At 51.1% G+C, this 15,630-nt stretch overlaps 2 protein-coding genes across 4 annotated transcripts in view; both read left to right on the top strand.

Annotated features, from left to right (window-relative positions):
- Nucleotides 1-7,167, top strand: part of OTUD5 (OTU deubiquitinase 5) — a 28,190-nt gene extending 21,023 nt beyond the window's left edge. For 2 of the 3 annotated variants that reach the window (XM_082680654.1, XM_082680652.1), the window contains exons 6-9: nucleotides 2,415-2,618; nucleotides 4,096-4,297; nucleotides 4,386-4,499; nucleotides 4,811-7,167. In XM_082680654.1, coding sequence (XP_082536780.1) covers nucleotides 2,415-2,618; nucleotides 4,096-4,297; nucleotides 4,386-4,499; nucleotides 4,811-4,935 — 645 coding nt within the window. In that variant the 3' untranslated portion in view covers nucleotides 4,936-7,167. The remainder of the gene's footprint in view (nucleotides 1-2,414; nucleotides 2,619-4,095; nucleotides 4,298-4,385; nucleotides 4,500-4,810) is intronic. The other variant, XM_082680653.1, reaches the window with a different exon arrangement.
- On the top strand, nucleotides 5,756-14,231 carry PIM2 (Pim-2 proto-oncogene, serine/threonine kinase; the record flags this gene model as incomplete). The annotated part of the gene is made up of 7 exons (XM_082682043.1): nucleotides 5,756-5,786; nucleotides 8,910-9,146; nucleotides 9,282-9,391; nucleotides 10,133-10,183; nucleotides 12,076-12,448; nucleotides 12,886-13,062; nucleotides 13,160-14,231. 7 exons carry the CDS (start codon nucleotides 5,756-5,758, stop codon nucleotides 13,321-13,323), a joined length of 1,143 nt encoding a protein of 380 aa, XP_082538169.1. The 3' UTR covers nucleotides 13,324-14,231.
- Between the last annotated feature and the right edge of the window lie 1,399 nt (nucleotides 14,232-15,630).

The following is a 15,630-nucleotide window of genomic DNA, read 5'->3' as shown; positions in this document are numbered from 1 at the left end:
ATGAACCAATATTGACACATCATTATTAACTAAAGTCATAATATCTCCTTAGGCTCCCCTGTCTGTGATGGCTTCTCACACTTTCATGTTTTTGGTGACATTGACAGTTTTGAGGAGTACTGGTCAGCTATATTGTAGGATGTTTCTCTTTCGGAATTTATCTGATGTTTTTCTCATGATTAGACTGGGGCTGTGGGTTTCAGGGAGGAGGATCACAGTGGTAAAGTGCCATTCTCATCACATCATATCAACAGTGTATACTGTGAACGTGATTTATAACTGTTGATGTCGACCTTGATCATCTGGCAGAAGTAGCGTTTATCAAGTTTTCTCCACTGTAAAATTAGTCTTCCCCCCCACCACCCCCTTTTCCATGCTGTACTGTTTGGAAGGAAGTCATTTACAGCCCACACTTAAGAAGTGGGGTTAGGGAATTCCCTGGCAGTCCAGTGGTTAGGACTTGTGCTTTAACTGCCGAGAGCCCGGCTTCAATCCCTGGTTGGGGAACTAAGATCCCACAAGCCGCACAACACAGCCAAAAAAAAAAAAGAGGATACACTCCATCTTCTTGAGAGCAGAGTATCTACATAAATTATTTGAGAATTCTTCTGCAAGGGAGATTTGTCTCTTATCCTCCATTATTAATTTATTCAATCATTTGTATCATTGTGGACTGATGGGTATATCTTTAATACTTTTATACTTTGGGTTATAATCCAATAGTATTTTTATTTGATGCTCAAATTTTTCCAATTTTGGCTATTGGGAGCTCCTTTTGTTGGTTCCTGCGTCTCTGACATACCCCCATCATTGTGGTGGTGTGTTTTGGGAGCGCGGGGTGTTTCTTGGTTTGTTCGTTTTTCTTTTATTTATTTATTTATTTTAATTAATTAATTTATTTATTTATTTTTGGCTGTGTTGGGTCTTCGTTGCTGCACGCGGGCTTTCTCTAGTTGCGGCGAGCGGGGGCTCCTCTTCGTTACAGTGCACGGGCTTCTCACTGCAGTGGCTTCTCTTGTTGCGGAGCACGGGCTCTAGGCACACAGGCTTCAGTAGTTGTGGCACGCAAGCTCAGTAGTTGTGGTTCGCAGGCTCAGCAGCTGTGGCGCACGGGCTTAGTTGCCCCACGGCATGTGGGATCTTCCCAGAGCAGGGCTTGAACCCGTGTCTCCTGCATTGGCAGGCGATTCTTAACCACTGCGCCACCAGGGAAGTCCCTGTTTTATTTTGTTTTGAATACTTACTTTCTGGCACTGCAAGGTGCTCCAGGCTCACCTTGTATATTTCCTGCCCCATTCCTAGAACCAGCCATTTCTCCAAGGAGTCCTAGTTCCTTTTATTGGAGAATGTTATTAGAAACCAGCATCTGAGTGCTGAGTTTGCTCCTTGCTATTGGGGTATCCTTGTTTCTAGGCCCTTTCAGCTGACAAAACAAGGAAGTATATGTGTATATACTAACCTGTGTGTATACACGTATCTAGAAATATTTCTATATGTAACCATCCATATCTACATGAAGCTATAGTTCTTACTGATATCTTTAACTGATGGGTACCTTGTTGTTATTTTTAATTTGCAGTTCCTAATGACAAATGGTGTTGAGCATCTTTTCATGGGCTTATTTGCCATCTGTATATCTTCTTTGAAGTTGTATGTTTAGATTTTTTCCCCATTTTTTAATTGGCTTATTCTAACAGAGTTTTACATTCTTTTTGGACTGTTATCCATGGGTAAAAAATTACATTTTACATCATTACTTAGTGCATGCACACATTGGTGTGTGGTGTGTACATGTGCATTAAAATAAGTTTCACTGAGCAATACTTCACATTTATTCCCTGGGATATGCACTGATACTTTTCATTATTCCGTTTTTAAAAATCTGTTATGTCTCACAGCCTGACAGAGAACACTCTCACACAGTGTTCCACAACTCATAGCACCTCACACCATGCTGACACTGTTCTCTTGTCCAGTTAAATGCCCCAATAGTCCCTCTACCCTGTGCACACAGAGCTCACTTCTCGGGTGATCTTTTCTCCTTGTCCCATCTGGGCATAGGTGAGGAAGGCCTCAACAACTGAGTCGTCACTGGGTGAGGCTTCTTTAAATTCTAGCCCTGGCTGGAGAACACCTGACTGCCCCAGACTTAGTACTTCAGTTGAGGTGTCTTGGGGTTGGGAGCAGAGCTTCTGAGTATAGGAGTTTGGAATGACACGTCCCACAACCCAAACCTGCCTTCCCCCAGCCCCTGATGAATAGGCAGCCTGCCCAGGGGGTTGCTTAGTAAGAGTACCTGCCTTTGTGCCTCCTCTCTTGCGGGCCTGTGGGCCCACCTCCCTGAGCCAGTTCTGGCTCTTGGCCAGAGTTCAGAGTGTCAGCCCACATCACTGTTCCTCCCCCACTCCTTGCAGTTTGCAGAGCAGTCCCTGATGAAGAATGCCATAAAAACATCGGAGGAGTCGTGGATTGAACAGCAGATGCTGGAAGACAAGAAGCGGGCCACAGACTGGGAGGCCACAAATGAGGCCATTGAGGAGCAGGTGGCTCGGGAGTCCTACCTGCAGTGGCTGAGGGATCAGGAGAAACAGGCTCGCCAAGTCCGTGGCCCCAGCCAGGTGGGTCCTGGGGTCTGTCACTAGCCTGGCTAAGAACCTGTTAATTCCCACGTTCTGCCCACAAACAGGCAGAAAAAAACTAAGCAGTTTTGGCATCTGGGAGAGAAGGAAGCTCCCAGCCCCGTCTGTACCTTATCTTGGCCTTAGTCTTGGCATTGTGCCTTAGAACTCTCAACGCTTGTGCAGAACTAGCTCTTTTAAGGAGTGAGGGAGGGCAGCCACTGATGGTGACATGCAGGGTTCATGGATAGTTTCAGAGGGACAGGCTCTTGCTGAATGTTCTTGTGTGGCAGGCTGTGTGCTGAGGATGTAAAATCAGGTCTGGCCCACTCCACCCTCAGTGATTCTGTCTGTTAAGGGAAACACATGCATCAGTGGGACCCTTGACCCTGGCTGGGAGACCAGTGAAGGTGAGGGCTCTGGTCAGTCTCCACACAGAAAGGTTGAATTTTTAGGGCAGGGAGTGGGGCATGACAGCCAGGCATTTGAGGAATCACAAGGAGTTTAGAGTGATTAATAGACATTGGCAAGAGCTGAGTAATTCGTTGAACAAATATTTATTGCAGGCACTGTTCTCAGTGTATAGGGGTACATTGGTGAGCCGGGCAGTCCCAGATCCCTGTACTTGTGGTACTTACATTTATGCAGAGTGGAACAAAATAAACATAATGAATAAATTAATTGAGAGGTGGTATGCATGAAAGATGTAGAGCAGGATAAAGGGGATGAGTAGGACTGAGTGGGGCTGGGAGTTCACAGTATTAAATAGCATGGTCAGGGTTGGCCTCAGAGCAGGTGAGATTTGAGCAAAAGCTTGCAGAGGTGAGGGGATTAAGTGCCTATGCCAGGGAAGGCAGAGGGCCAGCTAGAGCAAAGGCCCTGAAGTAAGTGCACACCAGGTGTGATTCAGAAGCAGCCTGGAGGCCATTGTGGCAGAAGAGAATGTAGTAGTAGATGGAGTCGGAAGGCGGTGGGGCCAGATTGGAAGGGGCTTGTGGGCTGTGGTGAGAACTTTGGCTTTTTTTCTGAATGAGGCAGAAGCCATGAGAGGGTTGTGAGCAGAGAAAGAGTGGGATCTGACTTAGGATTTAACAGGATCCTCCTGACTGCTGAGTGTAGAATGGAGTCTAGGGGGCAAGGGTGAAAGCAGGGGACCAAAAAGGAGAAGGCTACCATAGCAGTTCTGGTGACTGACGACAGTGCTGGCAAGGGAGGGGGTGAGAAGGGGATAGATTCTGGATCTATTTTGAAGGTGGAGGTAACAGGTTTCCTGTCAGATTGGCTGTAAGGGTGTGAGAGGGGCTTTAAAAGAGCTTACCTTCATCCTGTGGTCCATTGTGTGAACAGGAATGGTGGTGGCCTATGTAGAAGCTATATCATAGCCAGGATCCTGGGAGGGAGCGAGCCCTTTGGGAATGGGGCAGAGGAGGGTTGCGACTGGTGTTGGTCTTTACCTCCTCATCCTTGCTCACTGCAGCCCCGGAAAGCCAGCGCCACGTGCAGCTCTGCCACAGCAGCAGCCTCCAGTGGTCTGGAGGAGTGGACCAGCCGGTCCCCAAGGCAGCGGAGTTCAGCCTCGTCACCCGAGCACCCTGAGCTGCATGCCGAGCTGGGCATCAAGCCTCCTTCCCCAGGCACTGTCTTAGCTCTTGCCAAACCTCCTTCACCCTGTGCACCAGGTCAGTGACTTGCTGATAGGGAGCATGCAGGGGTCAGGAGGTCCTGCCTAGGTCCTGAGCCCTGCCTCTGACTGTCCATCTGCCCCAGGTACGAGCAGCCAGTTTTCGACAGGGGCCGACCGGGCTACTTCTCCCCTCGTGTCCCTCTACCCTACTCTGGAGTGCCGGGCCCTCATTCAGCAGATGTCCCCCTCTGCCTTTGGTAAGCCTCCTCTGTCTATGGTCCAGGGGCCAGCTGGGAGTTGGGGAGAGATGGCAGAACCAGCTTGTCCTGCAAAGGGGGCTTCTTGGGCCTCTGGCCATCTCCCCAGGAAAAGAGAATTTTTCAGGTCCAAGAGTCTGTCCCAGAGGCGGATCTGAGTGGGGTTTTGTAGGCCCAGAGGAGTCTTCTCCTTAGAGAAAAGAGTGATGGGGGCCTGAATGGGATCTCTCCAGAGCCAGGGATCAGCAAAGGGCAAGGAGAAGGCAGGCTTTAAAGTGCTCTGTCATCCTTTCTCCCTTCCTCTTGCCCAGCAGGCCTGAACGACTGGGATGATGATGAGATCCTAGCGTCGGTGCTGGCAGTGTCCCAACAGGAATACCTAGACAGTATGAAGAAAAACAAAGTGCACAGAGACCCACCCCCAGACAAGAGTTGATGGAGACCCAGAGACTGGAGACCATCTCCCAACCCCCACACTCCTGCCCTCTGGTGCCACCCCACCTTCTTTGGCTTTCTTCCCTCTTGCCTTCTTCCTTCTTCCCTCTCTCCCCTCCTTTCACTCCTCCCCACTTCCCTCCGGCTAGCCCACCCTGCGCGCCCTCTCATCGCTGCCACCACCATCATCACCTGTCTCTTCGCCAGCTGATGTGCCCTGTTGCCCCCTGCACAGCACCATCCCTGCATTCCACAGGGGACTCGGGCAAGGGTGCTGAAGGTAGGCGAGAGGCACACAGAGACAAACCAACTGGCAGCCAGGCAGCCCCTGAGGAGAGACATTCAGACAGAGGAAAGTCTCCTTGTCCCCGATTCCTTCCAAGATCAGAAACTTGTCACCCCACCACAAATGATGCCGGGGAGGTGGGAGGAAGAAGTGGGAAAATCCCCTTCCCAGTACCCCAAGAATGTCTGAGCCTTCAATGTTGAACTTTTTCTTTATTAAAACGTTACTTTTATCTTATAAAATCAACCAATCAAAAAGTGATGTAGACAACAGCACTGGCTCTATGAAAGTGGCATCTCTCTGGTTTGGGGGCAGGCAGGCCACGGGGCACGAAGATGTGATTGATGTCCCTGGCCTCCAGCTCTGTGGAGGCGGGCAGGGTCTAGTGTGAGCCAGGGTGGGGTGGGAGGGCAAGGGGGGGCAGGTGTCAAGTGGGCTTTGGACAATGAGACTCTGACCTTGCTGCATTCCTTATGCTTCCACCACCACCACCAGTCATTTTGGAATCTCGGGGTGGGGGGCACCTTTGAGGATCATGGCCACCGCCCAGGATTTGAGTGTGGGGGGTGGGAGCAGCCTTGGCAGATGGGGCACCCATGCCCTGCAGGTGTCAGCAAGATCCGCCATCTGTAATGTCCTTGGCACAATAAAACCAAATGTCAGTTTCCCCTGAGCGCCTCTGTTCTGTGTGGGACAGGGGGTGGGTGAGCCTCTGATCAGAGGCGGTGATGGCACAGACCTTGGCTTGACCTCTAAGGGCCGTATGCTCTCCCTTGGGGTCTCTCTGGGGGCCCAGAGTTTGTTCATATTTGATTCACTGGTTACTAAACCAGCTTTTGGACCTGTTACCACCAAGAAAGCTCTGTCTTTGCCCATCGTCCTTGCCTCACTATTGGCACAGGATGTAGCCTGCCCACTCTATTTCCTGGAGTGTGATGGGAGCAGAGAACTGTGAGCTTAAAGGCAGGGACTGAACTTCCAACTTCTCTGCCTGCCTCTCGCCCCAATATGTTTGCTCTTTCCTTGTGATTGTTTGATTAGGAAATGCTTTGGTCAGCCACAACGGTTGCTTCATAGCAACATGAGTTTAGTGGAAGCGACCAGAGGGGACCTCCCCACACTTGGTTTTAGAAACCGAGGAATAGCTAAACCTTTTTTTGTTCATGTTCCCCAGTTCTCTGGACACTTCTGTCCTTGCCCTTCCTAGACTAGGTGAAGCCAAGGCAGAGAAGGATGGCTGGCCCTCAGGTTTTGTCAGTTGTCTTTGATGTCCCTCAATAATGGGGTTCTTGTGGAAGGATGTGTGTCCAGTTCTGCAGGTGAGGGTATGGCTGTCTGCAGGGTGTCTCTGTGGAATCCACTGGTTAAGCACATGTGTGGAGAGTTGGTTTGAAACCTCGGCTTTTTCTAACTATGTGGCCTTGGTCAAATCACAGGCTCTCTGAGTTTCAAGTGTCCCATGTGTGGGACAGGGGTGATTAATGTCTACTACCTCATGCTCTCTCTGGTTGTGAGCATTGAGAGAGTGTATATGGTCAACATAATGTACGACGGCGCAGTGCCTGCCACGTTCTGAGAGCTCAAATGTTAGCAGGTATTATTTATTATCCTAATGTTGAAATTTCTGCACCATTTGGCCCCTGCCTACTTCATCTTGCCGCTCTGTCCAGTTTTCCTTGGCCTCTGCCTGGAATTTGCCTTTCCTCTGTCCCAAGCCTCCAACCTTGTCTTTCAAGATGGGTAGAGGGTCTCCTGAGAAGTCCTGTGTGACCCTGTCCACATTCTCACCTCTATCTACAAATATGTCTTTACTCCTTTCCCAGTAACTGTACTGTCAACTTCCTGGGCAAGGGCTATGATGCCTGACTTATCTGTGTATCTCTTAATATCTGCACCCCCTCTAGGGCCTTGCAGGCTTAAGTAGACCCCTAATAAATGTTGGATGAATAAGGGAGAGTACATGTGTGTATTTGCTTTTTGGGTGTTTGTGTGTGTGTGTGAGACTGTGGTGAGTCCAAGTCTCTGTGCATCTCACAGTGTCTTTCTCTAGTGTGTGTGACAAGGGCTTAGTTCCAGGTGTGTCAGATGGTGACTGAGTGTGGGACTCTATCTCTGACAGTTTGTGTCTGTTTCTGAGACAAGTGCATGTCTGTGTGGGTCTGTCTGTGACAGGGCATCTGTGGTTTCTTTCTGATAGGGTGGATGTCCGTTTGTATTCCTGTGACAGATTCTGGGTAGCTATTTCTGGACAGTTTCAGTGACAACACTGCATGTCTGCTGGTGTGTGTGTGTGTGTGTGTGTGTCTGTGACTGTGACTGGGTCAATCCATGTCTGTTTTTGTGACACTGCCTATCTGTGGCTCTATCACATAAGTATATGTCTGCCTTTGGAGCAGTGCATGTGTGTCTTGAGCATCTGTGTGTCTTCCTGTGACAGACTCTGGGTCTCATTTCTGGGACAGTACAAGTCTTTCTGTGACACTGTATGTCTGATGGTGCCAGTATCTTTGTGACAAGTTCTGGCGGTATGTCTGACAGGACATTTCTGTGTCTTTGTCACATGGCAGTGTAGGTCTATGTGAATCTATCTGGAGTGCCTTTCTGTAACAGTGCATCTCTGGTGTCATTCTGGGACATAATTTTCTGGCAGCATGCCTGCCTGACAGTAGATTTCAGCCTCTGTGTGACAGTACATATGTACATGTGTGTCTAGGACAAGTTCATGTGAATGTGTCTGGCCGTATGTGTTTGTGTATTTCTCACATGCTGCTTCTGTGTGTGTGTCTTTGGAGTGCATGTCTGTCCATTTGCAGCATGAGGCCTATTTTTCCCAAATTTGTGACTGAGGGTATTTTACTACCTCCCCGAGCCCTCGTAGCCCCTGTCTCTCTCATCCAGAAGCACACCCCAAGCCACCACTACTCTGGCTTGCTCCCAACCCCAAGAACGCCCCCCCCCGCCATTCCAGATTCTAGACCTGCTGACTGGGTTCATGGCTGGGTCTAGCCAGGTCTGTCTACGTTAAGGGTTCCACAAACACCCCACAGGCCGTGGCCTCCGGGCATGGGAACGGTGCCTTGGACCAGCGCTTCCCCTGAGGTGGTTGTCAGGGAGGTTAGCCCTCCCTGACGGCTGAACAGGTTCTTCCAGGATCCCCGGCTTCAGTTTCCGGGCGGAGGCCGCCGGGCGCCTAGAGGGCTCTGGTCCTGGTTTGAGGAGCACCCTTCCGGAGACAGGGTCCTGGATAACCACAGGCCGGGATTCTTAGAACCCTTAGAAGGCCTGGCGTTATCTCCGCGCTAATCTCGAGGCAGCGGCGGCCAACCAACTTCCTAGGAAAGGAGGCGGTGCAGGTTTTTTTTTAAGTTTATATATACACATACAGACACATATATAAAAACAACTCCGCGCAACAACCAAAACAAACGCGATTGCTGCAAAAGGGATTCCCAAAACCAGTTTCCTCTTCGCACGCGCCCCCTCATTTGCATGCAGACCCCGCCCCCGCGGAAGATCCGGGCATGTATTTGCATAAGGGGGTACTTGAAACGTTAGGGTGGCATGCAAATAAGGGCTGGCTCCGATTGGCTGGGGTACAGCAGGTGCTGCGTCCGGATTGATCAAAGCCAAGTGGGCGGGGCCGTCGCCCGGGGCGACTCTCTCGGGAAGCTAGTGCCCTGTCTCAGTAGCGTCGGGGCTGGCGCGCGCGGCGAATCTTAAGGTTGCGCTGTTTGCCGGCTCTTCTGGGCCACCAGTTTCCTTACCTTCCATCCTGGCGCCCCCCAGTCCTGGTTCCCCGGCCTCGCTGCCCCGGGCGTCCACGCCTTGCGGGCTCAGCGGGCTCAATCTGCGCAGCTCCTCCTCCATGTTGACTAAGCCTCTGCAGGGGCTCCCGGTGGCCCCCATGACCCCCACGCCGCCGCCAGGTGAGAGAGGCTCCCCTACCGCGCGACCAGGCCGGGCGGGCTGAAGTGGTTGAGGGCGGCGCGGGGGGAGGGGGAGAGGGTCGCGGCCGGCCTCAGCACGCCGCCACCCTGACTTCCTCGCCTCCGCCTGCGTAGGAGGCAAGGATCGGGAAGCGTTCGAGGCCGAGTACCGACTCGGCCCCCTCCTGGGTAAGGGGGGCTTTGGCACCGTCTTCGCAGGACATCGCGTCACAGACCGACTCCAGGTATCCACCACGAGGGTCTTGGGAGGGCCAGGTGTGTGTGGCAGCGGCGGGAGCCCCGGGGCTGGGATGCTAATTGAGTAGGGAATGAGCCTACAGTGTGCGAGTGGTAGGGTCATGAGGGCCGGGATCCGGGTTGCTGAGGGTGTCTTGAGTGCGCGCCTGTGTGTGTGTGTGTGTGTGTGTGTGTGTGTGCGCGCGCGCGCGCCTGTGTGTGTGTGTGTGTGGCGGTCCAGGTGGGTATGTGTGGGAAGGGGGTGTTTCAGGGCAAGGATTCTGGAAGTCCAGGGAGTGAGACTGGAGAGTGGCGGGTCGTGAGGACTCTAGACCTTGCGATCCAGGAGAGGTGTATATATGTGGGGAGGTGGGGACCTAGAGTTGAGATTTTTGGGATTTTGGAGGCAGGTGTCCAGGGTGGAGCCGTGAGGACCAGGACCCCCCCTACAGGGTTGGGGTGTCCTGGGGCTGGATGGGAAGATCGAGGGCTTGGGGTGTTAGGAAATTCAGAACTCGTCACGTGGAGTGAGGGGTCCTGAAGCCTTGAGAAGGAAGAGCCCAGGGCCAAAGATGGTGGGAGAGGTGTACTTGGTTTTGGAGACTTGGAGGGCAGGGGAGAAGCACCAGCTCATTTGGGGTTGTGGTGTGGAGTGGTTGGTTGGGACCAGAAAGACTAGGGTGAGGGTCCAGACCGGGAGAGGTCTGAGGGTCATGTGCTGGCTCCCTCACCTCAGCCCGCTTCTTCAGGTGGCCATCAAAGTGATCCCCCGGAATCGCGTGCTGGGCTGGTCCCCCTGGGTGAGTATCTTTGCAGTCCTTTTTGACCTGGCGACGCCATCTCTGACGATGGATTTCGCCTTTCTATGGTTTGTATAACTCCTTGGGCCCTGTAACGGTGAGAACACTCCTACCAGCCCATGTTTACTCCCCTGTGGTGATATCCACACCTCCATACAGTTCTGACTCACCCCAGTTCCCCTAGAGCCCTGGATTCTCCCCTCCCACCCTCCTTTCTCAGCCTCTAAACATTGCCTCAGGGGCTGCCCGCAGGGCATGCTGGTGAGGAAAGAGGGGCAGAGGTCATTGGTTGCCATGGTGACGGTGGCTGCTTCTCTTCTGCCTTTAGAGCGCTAATGGACAACAGGGCGGGTCTGGGCAAGTTGTAGGGGCGGGAGCGCCGCCTGGCGGGCTCTGGGGAAACTGCGCCTGAGCAGGCTGTGGGACCCAGAGGGAGAAGGTGCCCCTGCGCAGTAGCGGAATTTTCATCACCGTGAGAAAACCTGTCTGCGGCTGTGCAAGTCAGTGCACTGGCCGGCAGAGGGCCCCAGCTCAGGCAGGAAGGCTGCTTCTGGCAGTCCGTGTGCCCGCGCAGGGCTTCGAGAGTGGGGCGGGTTTTGTGACCAGTAACATGTATGCCTTTTATTGAGTACCGACTGTATGCCTCAGACTTTGCTTCATCATAAAAGCTTACTGTGTTCCAATTTCCACTAAGTATTTTCATTCAACACGGTTCTAGATGCTTGGTGACAGTGACAAAATATCACATAATGACACTATTGAGTTCTTACTTTGTGCCAGTTCCTTTGCAGTTAATCACTTTTAGCTATTTAACAACTGTATATTAGCACCTAGAACGTGCCAGGTACAATTCTAGGCACTTGGCAAAATATTACATTTATTGAGAGCTCTTTTTGTGCTAGTCCTTTTCTACTAATTGCTTTCACCTATTTAACAACTATGTATTGAGCTCTGCCCTGTTACCAAGCATTGTTCTAGTGTTTGAGCTATGGCAATGAACAAAGCAGACAAACCATCACACAATAATAGTATTTATTGAGTGCTAACTGCGTCAGATTCTATGCTATAAAGTGCTTTTATCTATTTAAAACATTTTTAACATTTATCAAGCAACACTGTGTGTAAGGTACTATTCTAGTCTCTTTACAGATGTCAGTGGACAAAACAGATAAATTACTACATAATAGTGTTTATCACTTGCTTCTGCTGAAGGCCTTTTGTTAAGAACCACCTTCATTTATTCCTCAAACATTTCCTGAGGGAATTCCCTGGTGGTCCACTGGTTGAGATTCGGCATTTTCACTGCTGTGGCCCAGGTTCAGTCCCTGGTTGGGGAACTAGGATCCTGCAAGTGGCACAGCCAAAAACAAAAACAAAAATGAACTGAGCTCCTATTACATGCCAGATGTGCAAAGGCTTTGGCTTTTTTAAAATTAAATTTTATTGGAATATAGTTGATTCACAATATTGTGTTAGTTTCTGCTGTACAGCAAAGTGAATCAGTTATAAATATACATATATCCACTTTTACTTTTTTTAGATTCTTTTCCCATATAGGTCATTACAGAGTATTGAGTAGAGTTCCCTGTGCTACACAGTAGGTCCGTATTAGTTATCTATTTTACATATAGTAGTGCTAACATGTCAATCCCAATCTCCCAATTTATCCCTCCCCACCCCATAGCCTTAAGCTTGAATCACCTTCCCAATGGCTATGTGAGTTTAAGCCCTTAAGATGAGAGAACTGAGGCCCAGGGAAGGAAGCAGGTTGCTCAAGGCCACACAGTCAGGAGGCTGAGGAGCTATGATTTAAGTTCAGGCGAGAAGTCAGCCTCAAAGCTGCTAGCCTGATGTCTGTATTCTCTTTTCTCTCCCTGCTTCCCCCCCCCCAGTCAGACTCAGTCACATGCCCACTGGAAGTGGCACTGCTATGGAAGGTGGGTGCAGGTGGTGGACACCCTGGTGTGATCCGCCTGCTTGACTGGTTCGAGACACCAGAGGGCTTCATGCTGGTCCTTGAGCGGCCTCTGCCTGCCCAGGATCTCTTTGACTACATCACAGAGCAGGGCCCGTTGGGTGAAGGCCGAAGCCGCTGTCTCTTTGCCCAGGTAGTGGCAGCTGTTCGGCACTGCCATGCCCGTGGAGTTGTCCATCGTGACATCAAGGATGAGAACATCCTGATGGACCTCCGCCGGGGCTGTGCCAAACTCATTGATTTTGGTTCTGGCGCCCTGCTTCATGATGAACCCTACACTGACTTTGATGGTAAGGCTTCCCTAAATCTCTGTGGGGGGAGTTTTCACCTTTTATCTTTTTGGCCTCTTGACATTTGACCTCCAGTGCTGGGGTATCCTGTAACCCTTGATCTATAGTACACCTTTATAAGGTTCTTGAGTTTTAATTTTAGGGGCTTTCAAGCCTTGCTCTCTAATAAGTCCATCTTCTGACAGTGCCCTGATCTTGTTCTGGGCTCTTATTCTGATGATGGGATCCTGCTATTATCCTGAGTCTTCTTTTTCTGGTAAGGAGGTCCTACTGTACCTTTTAAGTGCTTTTATTCCATTGAGCTTCTATTCTGGTGAGGGGACCCTGCTCATACAGTGAGTTCTCTTAATTCTAGTGAAGCAACCATACTTCCTGGGGAGGGTGGGCTGGGAGAAGGGCATTATCAGAGAATGGTCTAACCTGTGGCTTATGTACAGGGACAAGGGTGTACAGCCCCCCGGAGTGGATCTCTCGTCATCAGTACCACGCACTCCCAGCCACTGTCTGGTCACTGGGTATCCTCCTCTATGACATGGTATGTGGGGACATTCCCTTTGAGAGAGACCAGGAGATTCTGGAGGCTGAGCTCCACTTCCCTGCCCACGTCTCCCCAGGTGAGGCCCCACCCACCCTAGCCCACCAGACTTCATCCCTCCCAGGGATTGGTGCCCCCAACTCACTGCTAATCTCCTGTGTGCTTCTGATCTGCAGACTGTTGTGCCCTAATCCGCCGGTGCCTGGCCCCCAAACCCTCTGCCCGACCCACACTGGAGGAGATCCTGCTGGACCCCTGGATGCAGACACCAGCTGAGGATGCATCCCTCAACACTCCCAAAGGGAGTTCCACCCCTTTGACCTGGTCCCTACTGCCCTAGTCCTGGCCAGGGCCCCCATTAGTTGGAATAGCCATCCCATGGCCACGCCACAGGGATAGATGGACATCTGTTGATCTGGTTTTACAGGTCATTAAAAATCCAGTGTTACTAGGGTCAGAGATTGGGGATCAGGTGTCAGAAGACATAAGCCAAGTTTACCTAGTCCCTATCCCAATCCTGCTAAGGAGCCTTCCTCCCAGAACGTATGCTCTGTTATTCTGGAGGGGGTCCTTCTTTGCTTCTTGTTTTGCTAAGGGTGTTTATTTGGTTGAAATTACATTCTGAGCCTGCAGGGCTCTTATTCTGATGAGCAGTAACCCCTACACTGGCACCTCCTGCTACCACCACACAAACTTAGTTTAAATGCTCTGACTTGGGCAAGGGTGCTTTCCTTCCAATACCCCAGCAGCTCTTATTTTAGCAAAGGGACACTTTCCCCTAGCCTAGGGTCCCATATTCAGTCAAGCTGCTTGCCTACCTCAGCCCAGGGTTGTTTATTCTGGGGGAGGTAAGCCCTATTGTTGTCCCAGGGCTTTTGTGTGTGTGTGTGAGGGGACCCTACTCTGTTATCCCAAGTGCTCTTATTCTGGTGAGGAGAAACCCCACTTTCATGATTTGGGAGGGGATGGGAGATGGACACTACTAGAGTCCACTAGGATGGGGTGGATGGTTTTGGGGGGGATGGGGTGAGGGAAATGTCTTGTTGTTTGTTCTCCTAGGGCCCCACCCTCCACCTTTGTTTGATTCTTGCTGCCTCCTTCTGAGCCAGGGTTGTCCAGTTGCTGAAATGTAAATACTTATGTATTGGGGAAGGAGAGCTCCAACTGTATCTTCCTCTTCCTTCTCCCCCGCCTGGATTATTTAAAAAGCCATGTGTGGAAACCCACTATTTAATAAATGTAATAGAATCAGAAGCGACTGGCCATTTGTAGATGTGGTGAGGCATTCGTGGAGCATCTACTGAATGCTGAGCCAAGAGGGAGATGGATTGGACCTCTCTGCCCACGGGAAGCCTCAGTCTTGTGGTGCCATCCTGAAGATCTTTTATGGGTTCATTTAAGGTGAAAGAAAAACTTGATTTTCCCCTCAGCTCTTATGTAGCACCCCGTATGTGCAGAAGGGCTGCTTTGGAGATACCATAGACATTGAAGATGTCTGGGACACACTCCCAAATCAAAGATGGTCAGCTCAGAGGCAGAAAAAACTCCTTTCCCCCAACCCCAGGGGAGGAAATACCTTCCCCATGGGAGAAGAAAAGCCCTTTCTGGGGCTTGGTGAGGGCAGGGTGGGGGTTGAGCGCTGACAGGAATCTTCCTAGCCCTTCCTTGTTTTCTAATAACGTCCAAGGTGGAGTCACCTGTTTTGCCTCTACCTTTTTCACCTCTTCCTTGTCTTCTTACCTGTTCATCCCGCTCACTTCAACTTCCTCAACTCTTGACTTACCTGCCCTGCCCTATTTTATCATAGTTGCACTTGTCCCGACCTCAGTTGTACCTTCTCTTGCCCTGCTTTCAACAGCTAACCTAGGGAATTTCCTGGCGGTCCAGTGGTTAGGACTAGGTGCTAGTCCTAACTGCGGTGGCCCAGGTTCAATCCCTGGTCGAGGAACTAAGATCATGCAAGCCAGGCAGCGTGGCAAAAAACAACAAAAAACAACTAACCTGTAAACCTCTCACCTACTGGCTTACCTACCCACTTCTCACTTTTCCATTCTTAATGGTGACTCACTTGTCCTCCCTTCTCAGTCTGAACTCTCCTGTGCCATTTCACTAGTATATCCTTAACTGCCCTGCCTTTATCTGCTCGCTTACCTGCCTGACCCTCACCTGCCCTGTTCCCTCAAAGTCTCACTTCCCTCCCAGATGCCCGCTGTCTCTCCAGGGGGCGGGGGTTGGCCTCGCCGGCAGAAGGGAAAAGAACTTCAGTCCAACCCGGAAGGACCCAGGAGTTTTGATGCAGAAAGGGCGGTGCCATCAGAAGGTGGCAATAAAGAGCCGAGCCAGGAGACAGACACCGGAACCAAAGAGACGAGACAGAATGGGCGGGCGATATGGAAAGCGGGGTCAAAGAAGATGAGGGCGGGTTTAGTAACGGGAGTGGGCTGAAGAGGCTCTGTAAAGACGGTGGGAGACTGAGCCGGCTGCGTGCCCTGCCTCCGGATCTCAACGGAATTTGGAAATCCTGAGACCGCTCTTAAACTAGCGTTCAGGAGCGAACGAGGAGAGCCACCGCTCTGGGAAGCTTCTCGCTCGCCCCATCCCCACCCCGGGGTCCCGGAAGCGGAAGTAACGGACACGGAAGTGGCTT

This window comes from Grampus griseus (assembly GCF_964374135.1).
Source record: "Grampus griseus genome assembly, chromosome: X".
In the NCBI taxonomy this organism is placed as follows: domain Eukaryota; kingdom Metazoa; phylum Chordata; class Mammalia; order Artiodactyla; family Delphinidae; genus Grampus; species Grampus griseus.
Note: the sequence above shows the minus strand (reverse complement) of the source record. Positions and strands in the feature narration are given on the sequence as shown.